Source organism: Nomascus leucogenys, chromosome 17, assembly GCF_006542625.1.
Source record: "Nomascus leucogenys isolate Asia chromosome 17, Asia_NLE_v1, whole genome shotgun sequence".
Lineage (NCBI taxonomy): Eukaryota > Metazoa > Chordata > Mammalia > Primates > Hylobatidae > Nomascus > Nomascus leucogenys.
The window spans coordinates 83,956,972-83,977,664 of record NC_044397.1 but is presented as its reverse complement, the minus strand read 5'-3'; the positions used below and the strand labels follow the sequence as shown (position 1 = coordinate 83,977,664).

Sequence of the window (20,693 nt, the reverse complement as noted above, 5' to 3'; positions counted from 1 at the left end):
TTTATAGGCAGGGTCTCCCTCTGTTGCCCAGGCTGGAGTGCAATGGCACAATTCAAGGCTTACTGCAACCTTGAACTTCTGGGTTCAACTGATCCTCCTACTTCTGCTTCAGACCACCAAGTAGCTGGGACTACAGTCACCGTGCCTGGCTAACCTTTTTTTTCTTTAATCTTTAGTAGAGACAGGGTCTTGCAGTGTTGCCTAGGCTGGTCTTGAACTCCTGGCTTAAAGCGATCCTCCCACATCATCCCCCCAAAGCATTGGGATTACAGGCATGAGCCACCACACCTGGACACAAAGCAGTATTATTATAACATTTTTACAGATGAGCAAACTGAGGCTCAGAGAGGTGAAGTGAGTTGCCCAAGATCACACAGAAACAGGCAGAGCTGGGATCTAAATTCAGACTCTGAGGCTACAGACACTGCACTTATTTTTCCCCTTCTTCTTCTTCTTTTTTTTTTTTTCCTTTTTTTGGAGACAAGCTCTCACTCTGTCTCTCAGGCTGGGATGCAATGGCATGATCACAGCTCACTGCAGTTTCAACCTCCTAGGCTCAAGCGATCCTCCCACCTTAGCCTCCTGAGTAGCTAGGACTACAGGCTGCACCACGACCACACTTGGCTAATTTACTTTTATTTTTATTTTTTGAGTTATTTTTTGAGACAGTCTTGCTCTGTCACCCAGGCTGGAGTGCAGAGGCTCGATCTCAGCTCACTGCAATCTCTACCTCCTGGGTTCAAGCAATTTTTGTGCCTCAGCCTCCTGAGCAGCTGGGATTACAGGTGTCCGCTACCACACCCAGCTAATTTTTTTTTTTTTTTTTTGTATTTTTAGTAGAGACAGGGTTTCACCATGTTGGCCAGGCTGGTCTCGAACTCTTGGCCTCAGGTGATCTGCCTGCCTTAGCTTCCCAAAGTGCTAGGATTACAGGCGTAAGCCACTGCACTCAGCCGCTAATTTTTTTATTTTTATTTTTTGTAAAGGCAATCTATGTTGCCCAGGCTAGTCTCGAACTCCTGGCCTCAAGTGATCCTCCAGCCTTAGCCTCCCAAAGTTCTGGACAACCTGTGCACACTACCATGCCCTATCCAGACACTGCACTTCTGACTACTACCTTTTAATTCACAAGTCAGAGACCAAGAAAGAGGCAGACACCCTTAAATACAGAGAAAAGCAGAGAAACACAGACACTAAGAAATGGGAGGTAGGGGGAATCGAGAGAGAATGGAAAGAAACAGAGAAATGACCAGAGAAAGACAGATGAGCAATGACAGTGGGAGTTCCGAGGACTGAGGCTCTCTCCCTCAATCCCCAGCCCCTCTTTTCTTTTATTTTTTTTTGCGGGGGGCGGGGGGCGGGGACAGAGTCTCACTCTGTTGCCCAGGCTGGAGTGCAGTGGCATGATCTTAGCTCACTGCAACCTCCACCTTCAGCGCTCAAGTGATTCTCGTGCCTCAGCCTCCCTAGAGTAGCTGGGATTACAGGCATGCACCTCCATGCCCGGCTAATTTTTGCATTTTTAGTAGAGATGGGGTTTCACCATGTTGGCCAGGCTTGTCTCGAACTACTGGCCTCAAGTGATCTGCCCACCTCAGCCTCCCAAAGTGCTGGGATTACAGGCGTGAACCACTGCACTCGGCCCTCCCACCCTCTCACTGAAATTCTCTGAAATTCTCCCCTTTGGGATGAGGATAGCAACCCCAGGCATGTACCCTCCCAACCTGGGACCCGACCTAATACCCTAACATCCTGCTGACAGTGGCTGTTCTTGCTGCGCAGGCGTCCCAAAGCACACGGAGCCAGATTCAGGCAGAGTGGAACTGGCTCCTCAGCCATCAGTGGAGGTGGCCTGAGAGGCTTTACCCTGAACAGGGTCTCCCCAAGGCGATGCAGAAACTGGGACATGCTCTGCTGAGCATGGGGCTGACTGGTGTGAGGCTTATAGGTGGTCCCCACATGGGGATTAAGATGTCAGCTCTTTAATCCTCACACTGTTCCCATCACAGACTGACCAGAGTCGGCCCCAGGACCCAGCCAGGGACACAGAGGTCAGGGGAGAGAGGGAGAGACAGAGAGACTCAGAGGTCCTGAGAAAGACAGGCAGAGAGAGATGATGGAGAAAACATGTGAAGACACTGAGAAGAGATGGAGAGGAAGAGGAAGAGACAGAGAGATACACAGGGATGGCAGAGAGATCCCGGAAAACAGAGACCAGGAGGAGAAAGAGAGCCACTAAGAAAAGGGAAAGACAGTGATGTCCAGAGAGAGGAAAGACAAAGAGACCCTAAAACAAAGATAAATAAAGAGAACAGAAATAAAGAGAGATAGAAAGACCTGAGAGAAAAAGGGAGGAAAAGAAAGAGAAAACAGAAATCCAGTCTAATTACAAAGAGATAGAAACACCAAGGCGGGAGGATCACTTGAGCCCAGGAGTTTGAGACCAGCCTGGGCAACATAATGAGCCCTGATCTCTACAAATATTTTAAAAATTAGCTAGGCATGGTGGCGCGCACCTCTAGTCCCAGCTACTTGGCAGGCTCAGGTGGGAGGATCACTTGAGCCCAGGCGGTCAAGGCTGCAGTGAGCTGTGATGGTGCCAGTGCACTCCAGCCTGGGCTGGATGGAAGGGAAGAAAAGAAGAAGAAGAAGAGGGAGAAGGAGAAGGAGGAGGAGAAGGAGGAGAAGGAGAAGGAGAAGGAGGAGAAGGAGAGGAGAAGGAGAAGGAGGAGAAGGAGGAGGAGAAGGAGGAGGAGGAGGAGGAGAAGGAGGAGAAGGAGAAGGAGGAGGAGAAGGAGAGGAGAAGGAGGAGGAGGAGAGGAGGAGAAGGAGAAGGAGAAGGAGGAGAAGGAGAAGGGGAGAAGGAGAAGGGGAGAAGGAGAAGGGGAAGAAGGAGAAGGGGAAGAAGGAGAAGGGGAAGAAGGAGAGGAAGAAGAGGAAGAGGAAGAAGAAGAAGAAGAAGAAGAAGAAGAAGAAGAAGAAGAAGAAGAAGAAGAAGAAGAAGAAGAAGAAGAAAAGGGAAGAAAAGAAGAAAGGGAAAAGAGGAGAGGGGAGGGAAGAAAGAGGCTGGGCATGGTGGCTCACGCCTGTGATCCTAGCACTTTAGGAGGCTGAGGCAGGAGGACTGCTTGAGACCAAGAGTTGAAGACCTCTTCAACCTGGCCAACCTAACAAGACCCCATCTCTATAAAAAAAAAATGAAGAGAAGTAGGGAGGAAGAAACACTGGGCATTCATTCAACAAATATTTACTAAGTGCCTACTGCTGTGCTGAGCACTACTTTAAGTACTGGGATACAGAAGAGAACAAGACAAAATCCCTGCTCTGGAAGAGCTGACATTCCAGAGGACGGCCCACCCGAGCAAAACGGAGGAAGAGTCAGGAGCTGGGGAGAAACCAGAGGCCATCATAAAGAGGATCCATTAAAGCCTGTCACAGCGGGTGAGGTAGGGCTGGGGGAGGATGCGGCTTACTGCGCCCCGCCACACTCCCACTGTCAGTGGAGTCAGCAGCTCTGAGCAGGGGCCCTGCCCCACAACCCCTATCAGTCACCAGGTTCCAGAAAGGCTGACAGGTAGGAAGACCCAGGATAGGGGAGGACAGAATATGGAGGTACAAGGGGGTCAACATGCAGAAAGGCACCCTGAAGAAATAAGGAGAGGCACAGAAGTGCCAGGCTGAGACAAAGGGAAGCACAGACTGGGGGAGATACAGGGAGAGGAAGACACAGACATACTGAAAAGAGAGACAGAAAACAGACATAAACAGAGGCAGAGACTGAGAGAAAAGAGAGAGAGATGGGAAGAGACGGAAAGAGAAGAGAGAGAGATGAACACAGAAACACAGAGACTGAGAGTGAGGGAGGCTGCGCACTCTGGTTCACACCTATACTCCCAGCACTTTGGGAGACCAAGGCAGAAAGATTGCTTGAGCCTAGGAGTTGGAGACCAGTCTGGGCAACACAGTGAGATCCTGTCTTCTTAAAAAATACAAAAATTGGCTGGACGTGGTGGTGTGCACCTATGGTCCCAGCTACTTGGGAGGCCGAGGTGGGAGGCTTGTTTGATCCCAGGAGGTTGAGGCTGCAGTGAGCCATGATCGTACCACCACACTCCAGCCTGGGGGACAGAAGCCAGACTCTGTCTCAAAAAAAAAAAAAGAAAAGAAAAAAGGAAGGAAGGAAGGAGGGAGGGAGGGAGGGAGGAAGGGAGAGAGCAAGCGAGACTGAGAGATGAAACAAAGATACACAGAGACCCTCCCAGAGGCAATGCCAGTCCTAGGCTCTGCACAGTCCCCCCACCATCTCCCCAGGTCTGGGCCCTGTGCCAGGCACTTGGAGGAAGGCTGGATCTGACCAAGCAGGGACAGGCAGGAGGGTGGACCACATTCCTGAACAGTCTGTTCCAAATATACAGCCCCAACCTCACTGCTCCCACCACCCCAGCCCTGGCCCGTCCAGACCTGAGTCTGCCCCCTCTAGCCCATGCCCTAGGATGGGGGGTGGGGGGATAGATGAGAGAATAAGGGATAAGTTTGTCTGTCGTCATGGCCTGGTCTCAGACAGGGACTTGGGGGACTGGATACCAGGGGGTTAAGCAGCATGGGCACAGAACATTTGGGGGCATCTGGGAGCCAATGCCTTGGGAACAGAGATGGTAGATTCAGGGCAAGACATAATATGGAGGTACAAGGGGGTCAACATGCAGAAAGGCACCCTGAAGAACTAAGGAGAGGCGCAGAAGTGCCAGACTGATGGACACCCAGAAGCCAGGGAAATTGAAGGCAGATCTGGGGAACAAGCGTAGCACACAGGGTCCCAAGAGCAATGGAAGTGACAAGAGCTCAGTGTGAGCTCCTAGGAATCACAGGCACAGAGCACAGGAGTGCCAGAGGTGTCTTTAGAAGTGTATTTGAGCCAGGCGCAGTGGCCTGTAGTCCCAACACCTCAGGAGACCGAGGCAGGCAGATCACCTGACGTCAGGAGTTTGGGATCTGCCTGGCCAACATGGTGAAACTCCGTCTCTACTAAAAATACAAAAATTAGCCAGGCCTGGTGGTGCATGCCTGTAATCTCAGCTACTCAGGAGGCTGAAACAGGAGAATCTTGAACCTGGGAGGTGGAGGTTGCAGTGAGCCAAGATCCCACTGCTGCACTCCAGCCTGGGCAACAAGAGCAAAACTCAAGAAAGAAGAAAGAAGAAAGAAGAAAGAGGAGGAAGAGGAAGAGGAAGAAGAAGAAGAAGAAGAAGAAGAAGAAGAAGAAGAAGAAGAAGAAGAAGAAGAAGAGGAGGAAGAGTATTTGAGAGTCGGTGTGTATTTAGGAATCAGGTACAGGGTACAGCGTTCAGGGGGCCAGAGGTGGCCCAGAGATTGAGGAATACACACCTACAGGCCAAGTAAATTGGACTCAAAGGTGCTAGGGGCTCAGGAGGGTGCACCTGTTGGCCAGGTGTGTTGACATGAAAATGGTGGTGCACGAAAGTTGCTAAGTAGGGCAGGCTAAAGCAGGCCTCAAAAAAAGCCAGGGGGAGCCAGGGCACAGTTCCACTAGGGCTGGGGGCGGGGTGGAGATGTCGGGTTGGGGAATCCACGGAATAAGCAGCCCGGAGACGCCCACTCCTCCCACATCGGGTCTCCGTCCCGCTCCACCCCTAAGACCCCTTGGAAATCAAATAGAGGTGAAGGGGTACAGGCGTGGAGAATTGCAGGCATGCTGATCGCGGGTATCGCAGCGCTGCTGTTGTGGCTTCTAGTGCTGGCGCTGGCGCTGGCGTGGCGGGGGTAGGGTGGGTGCCGCGGTCAGATGCGGGGGTCCCTACCTCCTCGGCCCAGGCCGCTCCCATTGCTGAGGAACTTGCAGCTGCAGTCCGGAGGCCTGGACCGCGCACTCCATTCCCGACAGGAATGGGGGAACGGAATTCTGGATTCGTGGAGGTGGGGCTGGGGACTAGAACTCCTCCTGAATGAAGACAGCTATGATCCTGAGGAAGGACAGGAAGGATGAGTGCTCCGGCCCGCTGAGTACTAGGAAAGGAGAATAGGGAGTGGAGAGCTTGGGGCCGGGATACTGGGTCGTAACGAAGGAGCCCAGAGCAGGAAATCAGGTTGTGGGAAGAGGGGAGCAGAGGGTCTGTTCTCCTGGTTCAAGATGGGGAGGCTGAGTACTGAGCGCCCAGGTGACGACTCTGAGGTTGCAGTAGGCTGGGAAGCTAGGCTTCTAGGTCCCAAGGGAAGAAGGAAGTGGGGCCCTGGATTCCTGGATCTCAGGGAGGAAGGAGCTGGGGATCTGAATTCCTGGGCCTGAGGAATGAGGGTCTGAGACGAGGACTCCTGGGTCTGAAGGAAGAGGGAGCTGGGGGCAATGGCTCCGATGAGGAACCCGATGGGCACCCGCTGAACACCGGCTCCCCGTAGCTCTCCGGCCGCTGGGGCCGGGTGTTCACAATGCAGCTGGGCCCGCGCCCTGCAGTGGTGCTGTGCGGCTACGCAGCGCTGCGGGACGCGTTAGTGCTACAGGCGGATGCCTTCTCCGGCCGCCGGTCCATGGCAATCTTCGAACGCTTCACACGCGGAAACGGTGAGGCCTGGGCGCTGGACGTGCCGGCCGGGACGCTGCAGGCTGGGCGGGTAAATGGTAGAGGCGGGCAAATGGGGGTGGGGCCTAATAGACTCCATCTAATGAGGTGCAAACGGCCGAGAGAGGGCGGGGCGGCGCTAAAGCGTAAGGTTCGAACGGAGGTTCATCCTGCAGCCAACAGGAGAGAAGAGCCTAAGACTCAAAGCCCGAGAGCCAGCCTAGGTCAGGGATCGAGCCCAGCAAAGGTGGGGCCAATGTGTGGATAGGGCACTTGGAGGTCTGGTAAAAAAGCAAAGCGAACGAAGCCGGCCGCAGGAGTCGGAGGCCCCGAAAGGGGTATAGCCAGTGACCCGGCGCTTCCTGGATAGGGCGTGGCCGGCTCCCAGGCCCGCCTCCTTTCCCGTCCCCACCACAGGAATCTTGTTTTCTAACCGGCCGCGCTGGTGGACACTGCGCAATTTTGCACTTGGAGCGCTTAAGAAGTTCGGGTTGGGTACGCGGACCATCGAGGCGCGCGTCCTGGATGAGGCAGCTGGTCTGCTAGACGAATTTCAAGCCACCATTGCTTCAGCCTGGCCGGGAGGGCGGAAGGGCCTGGTGTGGGAGTGGCCCTTGCACTGCCAAGATGGGGCCACGGGAAGGTATTTGGGTGTAAGAAAGCCAGTAAGCCCATGGGGCTGGCTGGGGCAGGACCACGCGTTATGACCACCGTCCTGTTCCTACCCCCAAAAGCCCCCTTTGACCCCGTGCAGCTACTGGATAATGCTGTATCCAATGTTATCTGTTCTTGTCTTCGGGAACCGCTATGGCTATAGGGACCCGGAGTTCCTGAGGCTCCTGAACCTCTTCAGTGACAACTTCCGCATCATGAGTTCCAGATGGGGCGAGGTGAGAGGGCCGGCCACAATCTCTCCCTTGTGCGTCCAGCCTTATGCCAAATCCCGAGTACACAGACCTACCTACAATGGATCATTAGAATGGGACAGTTAGATTCCTGGAAGAGTTCCAGAACCTCCAATATCAAAGTCCTGGTTCGATCTCCCTGTAGCAAAACTAAGGCCTAGTGGCCTTGTGCAGGGCCCATGTTGAGACAGACCCTGTCTCTCCAGATGTACATTTGCCCCGTCTCTCATGGACTGGCTCCCGGGCCCGCACCACCGATCTTCCAAAACTTTTCGGAGCTGCGGGTCTTCATCTCTGAGCAAATCCAACGACACCGGCAGATGCGGCAGCCGGCGGAGCCCCGCGATCTCATCGATTGACCAGATGGGTAAGGCATGGGTCCCAGCTCTCTAAACTCTATCCATGCCGCCCACCAACAGGTGCCTGGCACGCGGCAGTGCATCTCCTCTGCCCACAGTAACAGCAGGACCCGGAGAGCCATTTCCAGGAGGAGACGTTGGTAATGACGACGCATTTTTTTTTTTTTGGCGTCATCGAAACCACAGGCACCACCCCGTGCTATGGGCTCCTCATTCTGCTTAAGTACCCAGAGGTGGCAGGTCTGCAAGCCGGAGAGACCCAGAATGGGAGGCTGCGGTTTGGGGATGCCTGGAGGGTCCTGGAAGTGCGCAGCTCACAGCCTCCCCCAGCCCGAGCCAAGGTGCAGGAGCTGACCCGTGTTAGGGTGGAGGCCCGCCCCAAACCTGGACAATCGCGTGCCTGCCCTACACCAACGCAGTGCTGCTCGAGATCCAGCGCTTCATCAGCGTGGTGCCCCTGGGGCTGCCGCGCACGCTCACCCTCGACACCCACCTGCACGGCCACTGTCTGCCCAAAGGTGCCTACTGAGTCTGGGGATACCGTGCGGGTCACGGGTGCATGAGCGTATTCCGAGATCAGCCAGAATCAGCAGGTGTGCGCTGTGCAGACCGAAACACAATCAGTTACCCCTGGAGCAAGGCAGCTCTGCCTTCCCTTCAGCTTTTTTTTTGTTGTTTTTTGAGACGGAGTCTGGCTCTGCTGCCCAGGCTGGAGTGCAGTGGCATGATCTCAGCTCACTGCAACCTCCACCTCCTGGGTTCAAGCGATTCTCCTGCCTCAGCCTCCTGAGTACCTGGTATTACAGGCACCCAACACCATGCCTGGCTAATTTTTGTATTTTTAGTAGAGACGGGTTTCGCCATGTTGGCCAGGCTGGTCTCGAACTTCTGACCTCAAGTGATCCATCCTCGGCCTCCCAGAGTGCTGGGATTACAGGTGTGAGCTACTCGCCCAGCCTATTCCCTTGGGCTTTTAAAAAGCATCTTGGATGGAGGAGGCGCACGTGCTCACCAAGCCCGCAGGTAACCCAAGTTGCATGTACCCCCAGGGCGCTTTTGTGATTCCCCTGCTTGTGACTGCGCACCGGGACCCCACTCAATTCAAGGACCCAGACTGCTTCAACCCTACCAACTTCTTGGACAAGGGCAAGTTCCAGAGCAATGATGCTTTCATGCCCTTTGCCTCAGGTGCGGGCAGAGGAGGAAGGGGACCAGCCTGGACTGGCTCTGGGGTGCATGGTGCTCACTATGCACCTGTGTACCCGGCAAAGCAGACGTGCCTGGGCGCAGACCTGGCCCACTCAGGTATCTTCCTATTCCTTACGGCCACCCTACAGAGGTTCTGCCTGCTCCCTGTGGTAAACCCTGGCACCATCAACCTCACCTGCAGTGCACTGGCCTGGGCAGTGTCCCCCCAGCCTTCCAGTTCCAGCCAGTGGCCTGCTGAGGTCAGGCTCCACTATGGTGGGCTCACTGGCCCTCAAACCTCCATACCCTCCTTGGTCGATAAAGGCCCTAAATTGCAGATGGAGTCAGATGTGTGCAGCTCTGAGGTAAACTTTTATTTCTTGGCTGACAGGACTTCCACACCCATGCTCCTCCTGGCACCTTTTAGTCTGCCCAAGCAGTGGCAGCCCAGTCCAAAAGGTGCCTGCCATGGCCAAAGGCGTTGGGGAGTCACTTCACATTCCAGGCTGGAGGAGTGAGAGGACTTGGGGGTACTCCTCCCACCCCATTGCCAGCAAGAGGCCATGACTCACCTCAACCCCAAGTCCTGCATCCTGGTGGGAAGTGACAATGCCTCCTCCCAGCTCTCCACACCTACTGGGGTCATGACCAGACAGGGTAGGACCCAGGCCCCCAGCTTCAGTTGGTAACGGTGGCCTCCAAGGCTGGCCCCTGTCCAGGTCACAACCCCAGCCCCCATCATGGCGCAGCAAAGGTCTCTTCTCCTCCTTGGTCCTCAGCAACAGACAGAGCCCTCCACGCCAGGCAGGACAGAGGCAAAGTCAGAAGCAGCAGCGGTGGCAGGGAAGCAGCAGCCAGCACAGGCCCAGGGCTCTCCTGAAGTCAGGGCAAGCTGTCTGCCATGCGGCTCTGGGACTGGCCACTAGGTGGGCGTAGGCGGCTGTGATACAGGTACTTGGACTCCTTTCTGTCCTGATGCTGGGGGTGAGAGAGGACAGGAGACAGTGAGTCATCAGGAGAAGGACAAAAAAGCCAAGGGAAACCTGGGGAGATGGGGAGAGGACCAGGAAGAAATGGGGCTCCTGTTGGGGTACCAGGAGAGTGGGCTGTCTAAGGAAGGTGGGCAGAGATGAAGAAAAATGAGTGGTGGGATTTAACAAGAGGCTGATGAGGGGGATGGGGTGGCATCAGGCCCAACAGGTCCCACGGAATAGGAAGGACTGGAGGGAGGGAAGCAGGTACCTAGCTGATACTTGTCTTTGGCTGCTGCCCGCTCCTTGGCATCAAAATACCAGACAGTGATGGCGTACCTGGGGACAAGGGTGGTTGGACATCAGTTTTCTGCAGTTCCAGCTACCATATCCACACATGCTAGGTGGCCATCCTTTTGAGCCACCCGGTTCTGCTCCCACCTAGGCCCCCTCTCAGTACTTCATCGCTCCCTAGTCACTCTGAGGCTCTGACAGGACATTGTCACGGGGGGAGCACCCGGGTGCGTCTCCAGAAGTACAGGTCATACCTGGTGGCATAGGCTGGCTTCACCTCGTGGGGGTTCCGCCGGTCAGACCAGAAAATGAGCAACCGGTCAAAGAGTGGCTCGATGTTGGCTACCACGGGCCGGCCCTCAGGGAAGATCTGCAGCAGGCCGCCATGCACCTGGGGGCAGGCCAGAGGATGAGGCTCGCTGGTCCGGCCAGGAGCCGCTGCCTCCCACGGCGCCCCGGGAGCCCACTAGGGGGCGCAGCGTCTGCCCGCATCACCCCCTCCCACCCCTTGGGCTCTCAAAATGAATGACAACCCAGAGTCTGCATCACCATGGAGATGGGCAGGAAGCTACTAAAGACAGGAAAAGGGGGAAAATGTTCATTACAAGGCCGGGTGGGGCTGGGCAGACAGCACCATTCCCGGAAAGAGGGGAGTTCCCACCACACAGTCAGCTAGAGAGGAGGAGGTGCCATTTCCCAGGAAGAGCCGGCAGATCGCACCGCCCGCTGTGTGTTGAGAAGAGGAACAGGAGAATGCCAGAATCTGGGCTGAGAGTAGAAAATGGAGTGGATGCACACCACCCCCGCCCCGTCCCCAGCGCCACCCTCACCCTAACCCTCACCCCTACCTTAACGTCCCAGTTCTGATTCAGGTAATAGATACAGGTGATGCAGCGCCCATCGCCGTGGGGATTGTCAACGTGCCTTACGTACCCGAGCCCGTTGCCTGGGTAACACGCCACCATGGCCTGGCAGGGATGGAGGGAGGTAGGTTTACTGGGGCTAGGCAGGCACATCTTAAGAGAAGCAGCCATGAATTACCTATTTTCCCACCCCTCCTTGCCCCATCTTCCCCTTGACTTCTTGGGTCAAGGGTTCCAAGCTTCTGCCCCAAAAGACTTTCTTTTTCAGCCAAAATCCCATCCCCAAGTCCATCAGAAACCTCAGCTCCTGGGCCTCAAGAGCCCACTCCCTCCCAACACACATACCTGGGGCCTGGCACCCAGCTAGGGCTCACTTAGTAACAGAGAGTTTGATTTGTTTCAAGATACCCCAAACCCCAGCTCAGCCATTTCAGTAGAGGAATACCAATTTAAACATTTTCAGGTGTGCAACGAGGTGGCCTCACAGCCCTAGACCAGGAATTCTTACCCTTGGCTGTGGAGTGGAACCCCCTGGGGAGCTCTGAGGTTCTGATGTACCTGGCCTAAGGAAGGGCCTGAAATTGGTAAAGGTTCCCAGGTAATTCTACCATGCAGCAATGTTAAGAACTGCTGCCCTGGACTACAAAGAATCCCCACTAAATTATCTGTCCCATAGACATCCGAACAGGAGCCAAAACCTACAGTCTGAATAGAAAGACCTAATTCCAACTCCAGGGATAATTTGCTGGGTAACCCTAGCCACTTCCAACACCTGAATGGGCCTCAACTGCCTGATGTGTACAGCAGGGGTAATAAACACCGCTGTTTACAGCGGTAGCAATTAATCCCTCTGAGAACATAACTTGGGAGGTTCTGGACCCCCATTCCCCGAGATCTAACAGGACTCATTCCAGGGCTTGGTTTCTCTGTCTACAGGGTTCTTTCCTCTGCCTGACAGTTGCCACTCCCCTGACCCAGCCCTACCATGCTGCGGCCAGGGCCCCGGGATGTTTGTCATCAGGGAGGTGGCAGAAAGGTGGCTGAGAGGTAAAGGAAATGGCCCAGCCACCTCTGCAGACCCAATTCCCTGGTTCAAGTCTCAGTGCTGCCACATGAGCTGTGGCATCAGGCAGGTGACTTCCTGGTCTCAGGTTCCTCATCCATGGATCCAATGGAGCTCACAGCTATTTCACAGGTTGTTGTGGAACAAGTGAACAAGATAACAAGTGTCTGGGAAGACAGCCAGCACAGTGCCTGCCACATGGAGAACTGGAGCACAGGCTGAAATGCCATTTAAAAATTTTAAAAGGTCCCTGTCCCACCCTCTGCCCAAAGTCACTGCAGTGGCAAGATGAGGCAGCAGACAAAAAGGGGAGGACTGGCACAAGGACCCTTCAACTTCTCCCCAGCCCAGACCATCTGTCTTGACCTCTCTGCCCTGGTACAACTCTGCTGGCATCCACTCCCCACGAATGCTCAGCTACACCTATGGGCCCAGCCCAGCAAGACAGTCCCAAGGTAAACATTCATGATCAAACATCAGTGGCTGCTGCCACAACAGGATGCTTGCCAAGCACGCACACCACGGCAGGCTGCGCTGCTTCAATCCTCACCCTCCCGAGGATGCCTCCGAACACATTATCCCAGGGCTCACCCTCTGTGGTGGATGTTAAGCTGCTCTGCATTAACCATGTGCACCTCATCCACCAGACCTTGCCCTGGAAAGAGAGGGCTGCCACCGTCTACGGCCACCTAGCAGTGGGAAGCTGACAACCTTCTCTCTGGCAGCATCAGAGCACAATTAGTGAGAAGGCCCCCAGGGAAAACCCTAACCGCTACACTTCAAGGTTCAGGAGGGGGCACCTTCTTTGCATTGCTCACTCCCTATGGATGGGTCGGCACTCTGAGCAACCACCTCACTGGGAGAAGAATTTGGCCATGGCCCAGGAGGCTTGGAAACAGTGAGTTACTGACTAGAGATGGGCAAGGCCTCCCCAGTTAGGAATCCAATCAGAGATTACACTGATGATGCACGTGGATGGGTGGCAGGGAAGGGGTCCAGTGCTGTACCCTCTTCCCAAAATTCATCCCCACACAACAGCCAGAGCCCCTCCTCTCCACGTCTTCACTCCATCCCAAGAAAATACAAATTCCCAACCACAGCCTCAAAGGCCCCCAACCTCATGTGCCACTCCCATCACTCTGCTCCATGCCTCAACAGGCTGAGCTCATTGCCACAAGGCCTCTGCACTGGCCTGGGACACTCTTCCCTCTGACTCTTTGTTATTCAGGATTCAGAGGCCAAAGGTCACCCTGAGTACTCTGGCTGATTGTCCATTCCACTCCTAGCAACATGGCATCAGCACAGGCACCTGTTTACCTAGTACTGACCTGGAAGGCAGCCACAGGGAAGCCCCTGGGGCCAGGTTGGTCTCCCCAGTGCCCAGTGCAGTACCTGCTGACTGAGTGCACTGCTCTGGGCCTCCTCTGCACCCCAGCCCTGCTATGTTCCCTCGTGCCCTGTACATTCTCACACAGTGCCTCCCACCAAGCACACAGGACTCACACAGAAACAGGAACCTGCTCTTTAGGGCCCCACCCTTCCCCCACATATACACCTTGGGGGTGAAAGCATCCTCTGGCCCCAAGGAAAGTATCTACTTCCTGCCCTCACAGGGGAAGGCCTCAGGAAACTTGCTCTCCACCCCTCCCACCTAGGGGAGGGGCAGGTGGGACCAGGGCCAGGAGACCAAAGACTTAAAGGCTATTGGTGACAATGTGCCTGCCAAGAGCCCCACCCCCACTACACACACACCCGTCAGAAGCCTGTGACTGTCCCACCTCCAAGCTGCTCTTCAAGGAGCAAACCAAGCAAGCTGGACTCTCCCTGGGGTCCCCTCTGGTAGCCCTTGCTGCCAGTGGGAGTCAACTCTCTCCCCCCTACAGGTCAACCGAGCACCTGTCCCCAACCAGGGAGTTGGGGGAAGGGAGGAGGACACAGGAGCTCCACTCAGAACGACTAAGAAGCAGGTTCCCACTGGCTCTAGCCACACTGGTGATCCATGTCCCCACGGCAACTGCTGCAGCCCACCTGAGCACCCCACAGCCTGACTCTGGAGTACAGGAGAGAGTCCAGATGGGGCCTTCTAAAAGCGGGAAAGCCTGGAGTTGCTGTCTCACTGGGGACGGGAGGGCTCCTCCCCTATGTTCTCAGTCCAGCCTGGCCTGTCCTTACCTCCCTAGAACAATCAAGGTCACCTAGGGCTAAAAAAGTCCAAACACTCCCCTTCCCCAATCCTCGCTGAGGCCCTGTCCCCAACCATGTAGAAGGTGGGCACCAGAGGCACCAAAAGACAAGAGATCTTCTCCTTCTACTCTCCCCTCCCCAAACTGCCAGACTCGCTAGGGATGTAACCTGGTTTTCGTATTCTGTGGATCAGCAAACTGAGGCTCAGAGCAGTGTCCCATCTGGGCCACTCGGCCCTTCTGGTCTCCCCCTGACGAGGACGACAGCCAACCTGGGGTGAAGATGCTGAGCCAGGGAGGCCACTGATCCCGCCCGCACAGGAGCCAAGCCCAGGGAGGGGCCGGCTCTGGCTCAGCTATCAAGTAACGGGAGGGAGAGGGAAGTAGAACAAGTTCCAGCTGGGGTGGGGAGGAAACAGGCCTTGGCCCCCGGGGATCCCTGGTCCCTGAGCCAGCTCCAGCCTGAGAGGAAAGCCACACAGAGGCAGAACCCAAGATGGGATCTGCAGGAGGAGGCAGGGGACATCAGGAGCTCAGCCTCATGCCTGCAGGGCACAACACAGCCCGTGCCATCAGCCAGCCAGGCATCGCTGTGTTGAGCATTGGGCACTCCCCACAGGGCCTTGTCCAAAGGACACCAAGCCTTGGACTCAAAGCCAGGCCGCCACACCACCCATGAAGACAATGATCCTGTCAGCAGGCCGGAAAGGCCCTGTGGACCACTGTCCTGTGCTGGGCTTCTGACCCCAGGTTCCTGAACAGGCAGCTGGAGGCCATGAGGCCTTGACAACTGCCCGGAAACTCCAAGCAAATGAGCATTTGTCTTAAGAGAGGATCTGTGGCCTCTGACAGATTCTCACAAAGACCCAGGCTCCAAAATACAATTAAGAACTATTGTTCTAAAGCAAAAAGAAAAAGGGACTAAGAACAAACACATAAAGGCAGAGGGAAGAGACATGGGTAGGGAGGAAGTGACACACAGGATGGGGGAATGGAGGGCAGGGACTGGGACAGGGAAGGGTGGGAGACATGAGGATGAGCTCCACCTGGGCCAGCAGGCAGCCACCCAGTACCACCCCCAGGAGACTGCCCTCGATGCAGATGCCACAGTAGGGACCCAGGGCACAATGCAGTCCAGGGCCAGGCACTCGGCCCAGCGGGCAGCACCCCTTTCCTTCCCTCAGCCCAGGGCTCACTCATCACAGCCACCCTCCCGCTTCTCCTGCCTGGGAGACAGGATGGACGGACTAGAAACACAGGCCAGCAAGGCAGGGATGGACGACAGGAGCACAGGGAAGGATGTGGACAGGGACAAACAACAACAGAGGGCGGCCAGGTGAACTGTGTGCCTATCTACATCCCCGTGCTTGGTCTGGGGCCACAAACTGACACCAGGAGGCCATGAACCCCACCAAGGCCCATGCTGTGAATGTCAGCAGCTCTCATGAGTTTCTTCAAGAGGGTTCCTGGCAAAGTCAAGAACCACTGTGGCTCCAGAACAAACTCCTAGCTTATTAGGTGCACACATTAAGGCCCGTGGGGAGGACAAAGACCTCCCCAAGTCTCCACAAGTGAGCATACCCACTCCACTGAACTGCCTAAACATTCTGTGACCTCCCAGTAGCCTGTCTCCAACCCCACTGTGCTCAGAGCACTGAATGCTGCAAACCGGAGTGCTGCAAAGCCCCTCCAAAGAGGCCCCCACCTAGCCTTACCTTGGTGCGCCCGTTGATGACATAGCTGCCCAGCCGCCCTGCGCAGTGGCGGATGACGGCGTCCACGTGGGCCATGAGGGCACCAATGCTTCGGCAGCCTGGTTCATGGCCTTCCACCCAGGCAATCTGGTCCCCACGGATACTGCGCGGCGGGATCGCCCGCTGGCTCACTAGCTGCCCGTCTCGCAGGCGCCCACCCCGTTTGAGGGCCTCCACCTCGGCCAGCACGCGGCCGCCCAGTGCTGCCCCCAGGAAGCTGTCCTTGACGCAGATGCCGTAGTACCGCATGCAGGGCACGATATAGTCCAGGGCAAGGCGCTCGGGCGCAGAGGGCAGCGCCTCCTCCATCAGCCCAGCACTGGCCTCACCACTGCCACTGCTGCAGCCGCAGCTCATGCCACCCTCCCGCTCTGCCTCCTGGTTCTCTTGCCTGGCCCAGGGCCGCTTGCTGGGTGAAGGGGCATCCCCACCATCCTCGGCCCATTTCCGTTTGGGGGCCTCAGGCCGGGCGCCCTGGGCTGCCAATCGCTGGCACCCCTTGGTGACCAGCGCTGCAGCGCCTTCACTCTGCAGCGGCCGCAGCTCACCACCATCCTGCCCGCCAAAACCGTCCCGAAGGGGGCTGGCAGTGGTAGAGGTGGCTGTGGCTCTGGGAGTCCCACTCCCCGCCGAGGCCTCACTAGGCACTCCCGGACAGTGATAAGAGGGGAGTAGGGGACAGGGCAGGTAACTCTCCACTCCCATCCTGGCCCGGCCAGGCTCAGGCTCCAAGGGCTCTGACGAAGACCCTGGTAACTGAGGGAGAGCCTGACTTAGGGGCTGCGGCTGGCACGGGCTGTCCATGGCAGCAGTGTCTTCATCCCCCGGGCATGGAGGGCACCGCCCGGGCCCATGGTGCCACCCTCCTCCGCCTCCTCCTCCGCCTCCACTTGATGCAGCTGGGGGCCACCGGGCCTGGCGTGGGGCAGGGTGAGGCAGGGCAGACAACAAGAGCTCTTCTCGTGCCCTGGGGGTTGCTTGCTGGTCCCCAAGTCCTCTGCCGTCCCTAAGGGCTTGGGAAGGGACCCTTCAGGGTGGCTAGAGAAAGGAAAAAAAAAAAGCGATGTGAGAGAAACTAGAGACAGGCAGGCAAGCGAAAGCGGGGATGGTATGGGCAGGAGTGGGGAAGACGACCGGGACAGACTTGACTATAGAGGCCCTCCAAAACCTGAGGCCTAGTCGGGGAGAGGACCCTGAGAATCTGGAGGTGCGGGAGTCCGCTGACAGATAAGAGGCAGTGATAGGGAGAGGCTGGAGGCCAGAGGCTGGGTAGATGACCCTAAGACAGAGGACTGTGGTGCAGGTTGTTGGACGCGGTAACCAAAGACAGAGAGGAAGGAGGACTGGAGTAGAAAAGGGTGGTGTGGAGGGGTGGGAAAGGAGGGGGTTTGGAAAATAGGAGGGATCTGCCTCGACGTTCCAGAAAAACACAGAGAAATGTGGGGGATCCAGAGAGAGTCAGGGTGGGGACGGGGGGGGTCAAAAGACAGAGGAAACTGGGGAGTCCAAAGACAAAGAGAACGAAGGGCCCAGAGACAGAAAAACAGACCGGAGGGAAGCCGGGAGGGAGGGCCCAGGACGGAGCGGTGCTGTGGGGTCGACCCGAGCCCGACGGGAGGAAGCCGGCCGGGGGCGGACAAACGCCCAGACGGAAGGGAGGTCCCGAGACTGACCGACGGGAGGGGCCCTTGGGGAGAGGGTCCGCGGCGACAGAGGGAAGGACGGTGGAGGGTGCACGCACCCGGAGACAGGACGAGAGATAAAGGTGCACCCCTCCAGGGCACCCCAACGCCCCCAACCCGGGGCAGGCCCTGAAGCCCCTTCTGTCGCAGTGGGCGACAGGGGTAAGGCCTAGGGGCCGCTCGGACCCCCTCCCCTCCCTCTCCCCTCGGCCTCCGCCCGGCGCGCGCTCCCCGCCCCCACCCCAACCCCCCCAACGGCCGGCACCCAACGTAACCGGCGCGCGTCCCCTCCCCCGCGCCGCACCCACATCCCCATTCCCGGGGTCGCCCCGGCAGGCCCCGGTGCGCGCCCCCACACCCCGCCCGGTTCGCGCCGGCGCCGCGGCTCCGGCTTAGTCTCCTCCCGCTCCCTTGTCGCCCCGCGACCTCCTCACCGAGCTTTTTCCTCCGGCCCCGGCGCCGCCGTTTGTGCCAGCCGCCCTGCGCCGCACAGCGCGCCATACCCCGCCCCCACCGCGCGCGACGCCCCGCCCCGCCTCGCCCGGTGGGCACGTGACCGCGCCCCGCGGAGGGGACGGCGCCTGCGCAAGCGCGAGCCGCGCGGGGCGGGGCGGAGCGGGGCGAGGAAGTTCGGGACAACCCCCAGCCCAGGAGAAAGGAAACAGCGGTCCGTGGCTGACACGAGGCCATTTGCATCCTCCGCCCCGCCCCCTTTGCGCGGGAGGGGGAAGGCAGCGTGAGGAGCCGGGTCTGGGAGGGGGCGTTTCTTGCATGTTGGAATCAAGTGGCGTCGGCGGGGCGGGGCACGCAAATTATGTGATTTACATGGACAGGCCCACCCCGCTCCCGCCCAGCGCGGGGCACCGGGTTCGGCAGCGCGGTGCGCGTGACTTCATTTACATGGTCAGCTCCTCCTCCTTCTCGCCGCTCAGGAACGGGGGTGAGAGACGGAGAAATGGCTGCGCAGTTAGTTGGGAAATGTATGTAAATTCGCACGTCAGTAAGTAATTTACATAAGTGTCTTTTATAACGGAGGCAAAAAAGTGCGGGACGCCCTCAAGAAAAGGGAACGCGGACTAGAAGGGATGTGCAAATGTGTATTTTCAAGACTCGCTCCGCCGTGCCCCCTCGGGGCAATTGTGGGAATCAGAATAAAGAACCAGGGAAAGTCTGGGCAAGAGTGAGACTTTATCTTTACACAAAATTAAAAAATGAAACAAAAAAAAAAATCCACGGAGGCCGGGCGCGGTGGCTCACGCTTGTAATCCCAGCACTTTGGGAGGCCGAAGCGGGCGGATCACGAAGTCAGGAGATCGAGATCATCCTGGCTAACATGGTGAAACCCCGTCTCTACTAAAAAATACAAAAAAGTAGCCGGGCGTGGTGGCGGGCGCCTGTAGTCCCAGCTACTCGGGAGGCTGAGGCAGGAGAATGGCGTGAACCCGGGAGGCGGAGCTTGCAGTGAGCCGAGATTGCGCCACTGCACTCCAGCCTGGGTGACAGAGCGAGACTCCGTCTCAAAAAACAAAACAAAACAAAACAAAATCCACGGAACACTACACAGAGAAGACATTTGCATGACTAGCTGGGAACGTTTTAGGGGACTAAGGAGATAAGGTCATTTTGAATGCCCCGCCCCCTCCACCATTGCTCTGGAGAGCTGGGACACAAGGCGGGACGCCGGGTGGGTAAAGGCCGACGTGGAGATGGGACGGCGACGAGCAACTGGGAGTGTTCTCAGGGGGCTGCACTAGTCCCCAGCAGGCCACCTGAGGGCGTAGGGCGGTTCGCGTGAGCACAAGGACATGCATGCTGGTATCCACACATGCGTGAGGATTGCACAAAAGCCCGCAGTCCTCAGGGCACACACAGGGTTCATGGCCACACAAGGGTGTTTCTTGTTTAGTTTTGTTTTTGAGATGGGGTCTTACCCTTTTGCCCAGGCTGAAGTGCTGTGGCACGATCATAGTTCACTGCAGGCCCAACCTCCCAACTAAAGTGATCCTCACACCTCAGCCTCTGGAATAGCTGGGACTTCAGGTGTGTACCACGACACCTGGCTAACTTTTTCTGTTTTTTAATTTTATAGATAGGGTCTCTCTGTGTTGCCCAGGCTAGTCTCCAACTCCTGGGCTCAAGTGATCCATCTGCCTTGGCCTCCCAAAGTGCTGGGATTACAGGCATGAGCCACCACGCCTGGCCACACATGGGTGTTTAAAAGGAGCCAAATTCACACCAAAACACACACAGACCTCGGGGTACACATGCACAGGCACACATGCAGTAGTGAGTCACTGCCTCTTTCAGGCATCAGACATGCACACACCGGAGGCCCACCTATAGGTCCAAATTCCCATCCCCTGGCCTTGATGTCCCAAACAATACCAGCCTCACCAATATAATGACCAAGGCCACAGAGCAGTTACAGTTGTCAGCATCACACACAACCAGCACACATTCCTATAGACATCATCCCATATGCAGGTACTGGAAACATGTACACATGTCACAAACACAGGGACATCAACGTGTTTACACACGTGAGCTTAGAACACAGATTGTCACAAACCGTCCACACAGTAAGAAATTCCCTCCCTCTGCAACAGGCACCTGAGTCATCATGCTTGTTATACCCCACACCATGTGCAATCAGGAAACAAGGCCCCCAAGGCCAGGCCCAGTGGCTCACACCTGTAATTACAGCACTTTGGGAGGCCAAGGCGGGCGAATCATCTGAGGTCAGGAGTTCGAGACCAACCTGACAACGTGGAGAAACCCCATCTCTACTAAAAATACAAAATTAGCCAAGTGTGGCGCATGCCTATAATCCCAGCTACTCGGGAGGCTGAGGCAGGA

General features: G+C 56.6%; 1 protein-coding gene and 1 long non-coding RNA gene across 2 annotated transcripts; one reads left to right on the top strand and one right to left on the bottom strand.

The window, feature by feature from the left end:
• Positions 1–5,301: 5,301 nt before the first annotated feature.
• Positions 5,302–9,364, top strand: LOC100585515. Its single transcript, XR_004026465.1, has 2 exons — positions 5,302–7,847; positions 8,889–9,364. It is a non-coding gene; the product is annotated as an uncharacterized LOC100585515 (long non-coding RNA).
• Positions 9,365–9,378: 14 nt separating this feature from the next.
• On the bottom strand, positions 9,379–18,391 carry EGLN2 (egl-9 family hypoxia inducible factor 2). Its single transcript, XM_003270347.3, has 6 exons — positions 18,272–18,391; positions 16,117–17,193; positions 11,141–11,260; positions 10,547–10,683; positions 10,270–10,337; positions 9,379–10,005 (listed from the first exon to the last, which is right to left on the bottom strand). Exons 2-6 carry the CDS (start codon positions 16,957–16,959, stop codon positions 9,950–9,952), a joined length of 1,224 nt encoding a protein of 407 aa, XP_003270395.1. The 5' UTR covers positions 16,960–17,193; positions 18,272–18,391; the 3' UTR covers positions 9,379–9,949.
• Between the last annotated feature and the right edge of the window lie 2,302 nt (positions 18,392–20,693).

What these genes read in the sequence shown, in the direction of transcription:
- EGLN2 (XM_003270347.3), bottom strand. Translation starts at nt 16,959, where the DNA reads ATGGACAGCCCGTGCCAGCCGCAGCCCCTAAGTCAGGCTCTCCCTCAG. An exon ending in ATCAGAACTGGGACGTTAAG is followed by an intron (nt 10,684 to 11,140) that starts GTAGGGGTGAGG and finishes GCCTGCCCCCAG; the next exon opens with GTGCATGGCGGCCTGCTGCA. An exon ending in CAAAGACAAGTATCAGCTAG is followed by an intron (nt 10,006 to 10,269) that starts GTACCTGCTTCC and finishes TCTCACCCCCAG; the next exon opens with CATCAGGACAGAAAGGAGTC.